At 43.2% G+C, this 7,875-nt stretch overlaps 1 protein-coding gene across 3 annotated transcripts; it reads left to right on the forward strand.

Annotated features, from left to right (window-relative positions):
• The first annotated feature begins 620 nt into the window (after nt 1-620).
• LOC120712550 (protein trichome birefringence-like 14) lies at nt 621-4,292 on the forward strand. 3 transcript variants are annotated; one of them, XM_039998356.1, is made up of 6 exons: nt 621-923; nt 1,039-1,134; nt 2,154-2,402; nt 2,491-2,673; nt 2,825-3,020; nt 3,120-4,292. In XM_039998356.1, exons 3-6 carry the CDS (start codon nt 2,249-2,251, stop codon nt 3,946-3,948), a joined length of 1,362 nt encoding a protein of 453 aa, XP_039854290.1. In that variant the 5' UTR covers nt 621-923; nt 1,039-1,134; nt 2,154-2,248; the 3' UTR covers nt 3,949-4,292. The 3 variants fall into 3 exon arrangements, with proteins under 3 accessions (XP_039854290.1, XP_039854291.1, XP_039854289.1); XM_039998357.1 differs by having other exon boundaries at nt 681-918; XM_039998355.1 differs by lacking the exon at nt 621-923 and having other exon boundaries at nt 978-1,134.
• The last annotated feature ends 3,583 nt before the right edge of the window (nt 4,293-7,875 follow it).

Consider the following 7,875-nt stretch of genomic DNA (forward strand, 5'->3'; position numbering starts at 1 on the left):
TCTACGAGTTGGTGAGGTGCAGATTATTGAAGTATAACATAACAATAGGACCTGTGGATTGTTACAGTCCAAGATGAGAAGCTGTTTATTTTTTATTTATAATCATAAACCTTACAGTCTGTGTCGAAAGCTAGAATTTCTGATCAACCCTTTAGTCGTTCAGTGCATAGAGGAAGGGGGGAAAACATTTTTTTGGTGTACTAGTTTTGAGCTGCAGCTGAGAAAAGCCACATTCTCTATTCGTCAGTTGTCTAGCTTGAACAGAGCTCAGCTGTTCGTTGTAAAATCAGAATGGCAGCACTTTTGTTAAAGAGAACAATATTTGAAATGAAAGTATGCAACTGTTTATGAATATTGTAAGCCAATTTGGGCCCAAAGTTTGGCCTACGTACATACACTTTTAAAAACGAACGATAGGTGGGCCTGGCGTCCAAAGGCCTGCTAGGTTTCTCAGCGGGCCACGTCTTCGCCCGATCAACAGTTTATCATTTCCGAAGGGCCACGTCTGCGGGCCACGGGCCGAGAATACTGGCCCGTGCTGCTCGAAGTGTAACGGCCCGTGTCGCTGCTCAACAACTCCTCACCAGCACGGCTTGTGCGTGCGGATGAGATCACCCTCCACGGTAATAAACACCGTCTAATTACCAGCAGGAGGCGGCGGATCAACTCCCCAAAGCGCGGCTCCGGAGAGCGTCGCGGTTGCCGCCTAGCCTGGCCTGGCCGAGAGAACAGCGGCAGGCCGCACAGCTGGGGGTCCAGCTCCGCTCCGCCCTCTGGTAATTGCTCGCCGTTACCCTCGTCGGACAACCGTCGCCGTCCCCCCTCCCCCAGAGCCGAGCGGCCGCCGGGCCCGGGGAACAGACAGAGCCGCTCGATCTAGCGGTGATAGCCAGGCCAGGAGGGAGACCACGGTCTGAGGTACGGTGAGTACGGAGCGCCTCCCCCACCCCCGGGAATGGCCGCCCCCTCGGCTCTTTCTTTATTGGCAGCCAGCCTGATGCATTTTTTTTTTCCATTTCTCTTGATCTCATCGAGCAGCCGGGCGGCGGGCGGCGGAGGGCGCCCAGAATCCGCGGCGACGGAGGCTCGATTTGGCGACGAGCGGCCGCGGCAGAGGCCCCGATTCGGCGGCCGGTGAGTTCCCCACCCCTCTCTCGCGCTCCCGCTCTCCTTGCGCCGAGGGAGCTTCCCGCGCCGGTTATTCCCGCCCTCGTTCTCCAGGGATGCGCGTGTGGTTTCCAATAGTTGTGGGAGGTTGGGATCTGGCGCGCGGGTAGGGCGCCGGATGCGGAAGCGGAATTCTCGCTTTGGTACTTCTTCGCTTGCCCGGCGGATTCGGTTTGGGCGCGCGCGATCCCGTGTAGCGGCGGATTGTATGAGCTCGTTTGGGATTTTCGACGGACGGGTTTCCTTCGCCGGATGCAAGGATCCAAACGGCGGGTAACGTGATCTGAGTGAATTAGGTTTTGTTTCCATTTGATTGCTTTTTTGTTCCTTAGATGGAGTTGGTGCAAGTCGAAACAAGTGGATTCTGAGGTGGCAAGGGCGAGTTTGGTTGATTTCCATCGCCCAAGGTTAAGATGGAAAGGGGTGCGTACTTAGTTGATGATTTTCTGCAGTGATGCTGCAGTTATCACTCGTCTAGATTTTGTGCTTGTAGTGATCTTGTAGCATTAGTAGCGTGCTTAATTGCATGGTTTGATCTGCACTCGCAACCTCAATATGTTCTGTGTGTTGAATCTCTTTGTTCGGGAACGGTACATGGTGTGTGCTTTCGGTTGAACTTTTTAGGATATTGGAGAAGAATCAAAGCTTTTGCATCCCGAATTGAAAGTGAACTCGATGGCTTTCAAAGGGCTTTGTGAGCGAGCATATGGTGGGAAGGGTCACTAATTGATAAAGGTCTCACAAAATGGCCTTTTCCCCATAAAGTTTGTGTTGCAACATGATTTTTACCCGTCATTTTGGCAGGTGCAAGGCAGGCTTTATCCTGATTATTGTTGGCAGCCGAAAATTCAGTAAACTGCCAAAAGGAAATGCTCGGAGTTGATTTTTTTTTCCTTGCATAACCGGCGGCTTTACACTTCTTTTGGAAAATGTTGCATGTTAATATGCGGTGGAACATGCCTATAACATTACCTTTTCTGAAACAGGTTTACTTCCAGCATTTTTCTTACTTTTTATGGATGGTTACGCACATCAACCTTGAAGAGAAGACTATTTATGTTACAGAAACATCAATAAAGGGATGAGGCTTGGAAGTATTAATGGTTTGCGGTTCAAGCAGCTTAAGCTTGTCATTCTTGCATTTTTTATTTTGTTTCTTCTTTGGAAATGGGAGAAAGGCACATACTATGATTCTGGAATCCTCCAACCAGATCCATTGGTTTTGACTAATCCAGGTCATCTTAAGCACACAATAACATTTTCTTTTAAATTTCTTTGTATCAAATCGATTTTCTATTCTCATTTTCTTTTATATTTCTGCAGCTAACTCAAAGTTTGTAGATCAGCATACATCTTCAGAAGAAGACTTTCCAAATGTGGACCCATTGCCTCAATCAGTAGTTAAAGTAGAAAAGCAAGTTACTGGTGCACCACCACCATTGACTATGGTAGGCTATTCTGTTGACGTTGCAGATGAAAAGGAATTGCTGCCTCCTGAGAAGAAAGGTATTTACTCAACTTGTGTGACTGCTAGAGAAACAAAGAATTCATTTCATCTAGGATATTACTCATCTTGTCTACTGTTCACTCTACATGTATATTAGTTAGCATGCGGGCTGGGGACTTCTATCTGATGTTTGCTTCATATATCCTACAGAATGTAACTACAGGAATGGAAAGTGGGTTTCTGACAATCATAGACCACTATACTCGGGGTTTGGCTGTAAACAGTGGCTTTCTGAGAGTTGGTCCTGCAGATTAACCCAGCGCACAGATTTTGCATATGAAAAATTTAGGTGGCAGCCAGAAGCCTGTGAGATGCCAGAGTTTGAGGCCTCTCAGTTCTTGAGGAGGTACATGATCATTGCCAGTCCAAGATGAATTTGGAGATGGCTTATACTGCCCTCTTTGGCCTGTGAATATAGGCAAATACTAACTTGGACATATTTCAGGATGCAGGATAAAACCATTGCATATGTGGGTGATTCTTTAGGGAGGCAGATGTTTCAATCAATGATGTGTATGGTGACTGGGGGAAAGCAGAGGCCTGATGTGGAAGATGTTGGAGCAGAATATGGCTTTGTGTTAGCACATGGTGCAAAAAGACCAGATGGTTGGGCCTATCGGTTCCCGAGCACCAATACAACAATTCTATACCATTGGTCGTCAACACTTTGTGATTTGGAGCCTCTGAATCCATCAGATCATGCCACTAGTTATGCCATGCACCTTGACCGACCTCCTGCTTTTCTGAAGAACAACCTGCACAGGTTTCATGTTCTGATTCTTAACACTGGACACCACTGGAACCGAGGGAAGCTAAGGGCGAACAAGTGGGAGATGTATGTTGATGGAGCACCAAACAATAACCGGAATATTGCTGTCATCTGGAAGGCCAAAAATTTCACCATCCACAGTGTCGTCAAATGGTTGGACGCTCAGCTCCCTCACCACCCCCAGCTGAAGGTGTTCTACAGGTCAATATCACCTCGGCACTTCTTTAATGGGGATTGGGACACTGGGGGGCGATGTGATAACACGAATCCTCTGGCCAAAGGAAGCGGCATTCGCTTGAACCATTCCGAAGACACAGAAGCTGAGGGTGCGGTGAGGGGAACCAGGATCAGGCTGCTGGATTTCACTGCCCTGTCACGTCTAAGGGACGAGGGGCATATATCACGGTACAGTATCAAGGCAACCCGGGGCGTTCAAGATTGCTTGCACTGGTGCCTTCCTGGTGTACCAGATACGTGGAATGAGATCCTTGCAGCGCAGCTATAGCTAGTAGCTGATCGAACGATTAAAGTCAATATATACTGTAATTGTTAGTGCTTTGTTAGGCTTTACTGAAGAGTTCTTATGCTGCTGATAGGAAACACCAAGCGGCAGTAGATCGGCTTTTATGGAAAGCTTGATTTGTTGTAACTATATAGAGGCTTCTTTTCTGGTGTAACTGTGTAAGTAACTGTTGTATTCGCGTCAGTGTATGGCTATTGTTGTTCGGAAATTGGACTGACAGTCGTTAGTTATTGGTTTGTACAACTATTTAAGGTGGACGACGCTGGTGGTGTCATTCAGTCCTAGGAACTCTGATACCAATTAGAGATAATCATGCATTGCTGATCCATGTGGTTGCTGATCTGTACGTTGAAATTGGTCGTTCATGCTCTCTGTTTTTTATTCTTTTTTGATAAGGGGTCACTCATGCTTTGCTTTGGCCACTATTAGTACAAATGGTGTCATCCGATACGTTCTGAATGTCGTTGTAGCTTGTAGCAACATGAACAAGATCTCACCAGCAGTCTTCATACAAAAATCTGCTGCTCATTTTCACGTGCAAAGTACAGTGAATGAGTGAACTCTTTGTTGTTGCTTTACGTACGGTAAGCAACGAACCTAGAATCCTAGGCCCCGTTTAGTTGCAGACTGTAAAAATTTTGAAAAGACATCTTTTTATATTTGATGTACTAAATATAGACTAATCACAGAAATAATTACAGAACTCGTCTGTAAATCGCGAGACGAATCTAATGTGCCTAATTAATCTGTCATTAGAGATTATTTACTGTAGCATTAATGTAGCAATTTAGCATCTAATTACAGCCTAATTAGGTTCATTAGATTCGTCTCGCCATTTACAGACAGCAGTCGCAATGCGTTTTTTATTTCGTCTAGATTTAAGTCTCCATGCGGGTGCCGGAAAAAAAAATTTGAATTTGGAAGTTTGGAACTGAACACGGGCCTAGATAGTTTGCTGATCACTAATTCGTGCAGCCGTGCCGTGCGCCAAGATCGACGCACCGACGCAAGCGTCCATGTGCGGTGCCCCCAGGGGGCTTATCAGCTACTACGCCATTATCTCAGGGGACGGCAATTGGCGGATAAACTATTCAGCTCGTCCACATGTTCAGGGCTTGGCGACTATGCCGCCGCTTTGCGTGCCGAAACCTCTGCCGCGAGTCCCCTGACGACGCAAGCGAAAGGGTTTGAGAAGCCGCGGCGACGAGAAGGCTCGACGACGACGGCGGCGACCGGACCCAATCATGCGCGGAGCACGGGCGGCGGACGAGCGTTCTCCATGTCGTTTCCAGGTCGTAGCGGACGTTGCCACGCACTGATCAGATCAGGTAGGACCAACGCCCTCAAAAAAAAAAAGATCAGGTAGGACCAACGGATTATTGCTGAGACAGACATGGCCAGATTTTGACAAGTACACGCAGCAATTAGCGAGCTGTTTAATTGAACTGTTTAAGAACGCGGTAATTTTGCAGGACAGCTTAGTAGGTCAATGTAGATTTATTAATTGAACTTAGCACCAGGAATACGGATGGTTGTATAAGATATTAATGAATTTGTTATTTTTTATTACTTGTCATGGTTGTAGGTCTTAATGCAAGTCTTATAGGAAGTTCATTCTTGATTTGAATGTATTGATTGATGGTTTAGACCATATTTTTTATATGTACAAGAGGGAAAGAGTGCCTATTCCCGAAGGGACATACCCCTTCGTGAATGGACCCTTCGTGAGTTGGTCCTTTCGTGGATTGGCCCTTTCGTGAAAGGTAACCGTCTAATGGCTAAACTAATTAACTATTACAGAAATTGATCACTAATTTTAATTTCTTCATAACACTCCCCCTTGATCAATTTTCTTCTTCTTATGGCCTTGTACTCAATTTGATCTTCTTATGGTCCTGTAATCAATCGAATAACTCTTTGAAAACCCTATGTGAAAAATCAGGAGATGCGATATATATAACTCCCCCAAAAATCTTTTAGAAAAAATTTGAGGAGAATCTTTGAAAAACCCTGTGGGAAAAACCAAAGTAATTCCGGTATACTAGGCAAAACTCCTTAAAACCAAAACCCAATGGGAAAATAAGGAGAAAAACCATAATATACAATTACCAATGTTAGTAGACCCTTGAGATAAACCCAAAGTCTTAGTCTAATAACACCTTGACCCTATGGTCAATGGGCTTCAAATATCATCTTCCTAAAACTCCTGTGGAGAAAATAGATGATATAGCATATACCTTTGTGTTGGCATTGTCTCATCAAAAACTTTATATGAGAAACCTCAAATGGAAAACTCACATAAAGAAAAGAGTGCAATGCATGTCCGAGTATCATCCACCAAAAACCCCATGGGGAAAATGGATGATATGACATGACCTTGTGTTGATATTGCCTCATTAAAAACTTTATACGAGAAACTCCAAGAGAAAAACTCATAGAAAGAAAAGAGTGCAATATAATATTTGCAACAAGTTACTATTCAGAGAGGCTCTCCCCCTTATACTTGCAAATCTCAAAGTAATTTCATATCAATGCACTCAACACATAAGAAATGTGAAGTATGGTAGACTCTGTGAATATCTCAGCGAGATTATCACATTACTTAGTTTGCAAGTGTTCGTATGTCCATATTACTTATGGAGCAGAACCATCTTAGTGCAAAAATATTACACTAAGTGTAACTTGTCTTCATCTACACAACACAAGTTGCATTACCTTTATAGGTAATGACTATTGATTCGATAGAATCAACACCACATAACCTCAGTATGTGATTTATCAATCTGTCAAGCTATACACATTCATGTAAAGCCTTGTGCAATACAATATCAGAATGATTAGTGAAGTTGATCCTTCCAATGATCTAGATTTTGGGATCTTAGAGATAACCAGAATTATTATATCCACATAATCGGATCATGGATTATACCAAGATCATATGTGCTATTTGAGATATCAAAAGATACTCTTAATTCCAATATACCAATATTTGGTTGGACTAGCGCTACTACTAGATAGCAAATCTTTACAAAAATAATATCTAGCGGGGAACTTTTGCAAGATATATTAGCGCATCAATAGCACAGAGATAATGAACCATATGTCCTATTATCTCATCTCAATCACTATGGCATACAATAACCTTTCTCTCTTCTAGAGATAGAACAACCATAGGATACCTTCATATTGAATCGCTCAATATAATCTGGATATAGAAGCTTTATACAAAACCTTGAGAGAAAATGCTTAGATCATAAACACAAAATAAAATATTGGTTTAGTTTGTATCTTCCATCTTAAACTCCGTCTTTGATTATCACACGCATCAATGTGTGTTCATTACTAATGGTGTCAAATTTATTGACCACCATATAAGACTATGAAGTCCAATCAAGGACATCAAAAATGAACACCCATGTGTAATCAACCTTGTATTCCTTAAGTTTAAGGAATGCACACAAAGTCGATTGTACCAAATTTGACTTAACTGCTTTAAGCCATATATTGACTTAAGCAATACACAATATATGTTGTGATTTTATGTATGAGGGTTTGGTATGCGAACTCCTTCCCAGAAACTTCACAAGTATGCCAAACCAAGTGATCATATAAATATATGCAACCACAACATCTATCAACTATCAACTGCAATGATAGATGCTTTTGTACTGCCAATCAAAAGATAGTATCGGAAATTTATAACAATTATTTAGGTGAATAATTTGCATTGAAAATCAATGCCTGGGCTTTGCGTAAACTCCTTGTGCTACTAGTTCTGCTTTGTATCTCACCACCATATTGTTCTCAATCCATTCTAGGATGAAAACACTTATGTATCCCACAGTAAAGATACCTTGAGATGTTAGCTCCATAAGCTAAAACATCTCTTTCTTTGTGAGCAAGACTATC

The sequence above is a fragment of the Panicum virgatum genome, chromosome 6K, assembly GCF_016808335.1.
Source record: "Panicum virgatum strain AP13 chromosome 6K, P.virgatum_v5, whole genome shotgun sequence".
NCBI classification, from domain to species: domain Eukaryota; kingdom Viridiplantae; phylum Streptophyta; class Magnoliopsida; order Poales; family Poaceae; genus Panicum; species Panicum virgatum.

Coding starts and splice junctions, on each gene's coding strand:
- LOC120712550 (XM_039998356.1), top strand. CDS start 2,249: ATGAGGCTTGGAAGTATTAATGGTTTGCGGTTCAAGCAGCTTAAGCTT. Junction 2,403..2,490: donor ATTGGTTTTGACTAATCCAG/GTCATCTTAAGC, acceptor ATATTTCTGCAG/CTAACTCAAAGTTTGTAGAT. Junction 2,674..2,824: donor GCTGCCTCCTGAGAAGAAAG/GTATTTACTCAA, acceptor TATATCCTACAG/AATGTAACTACAGGAATGGA.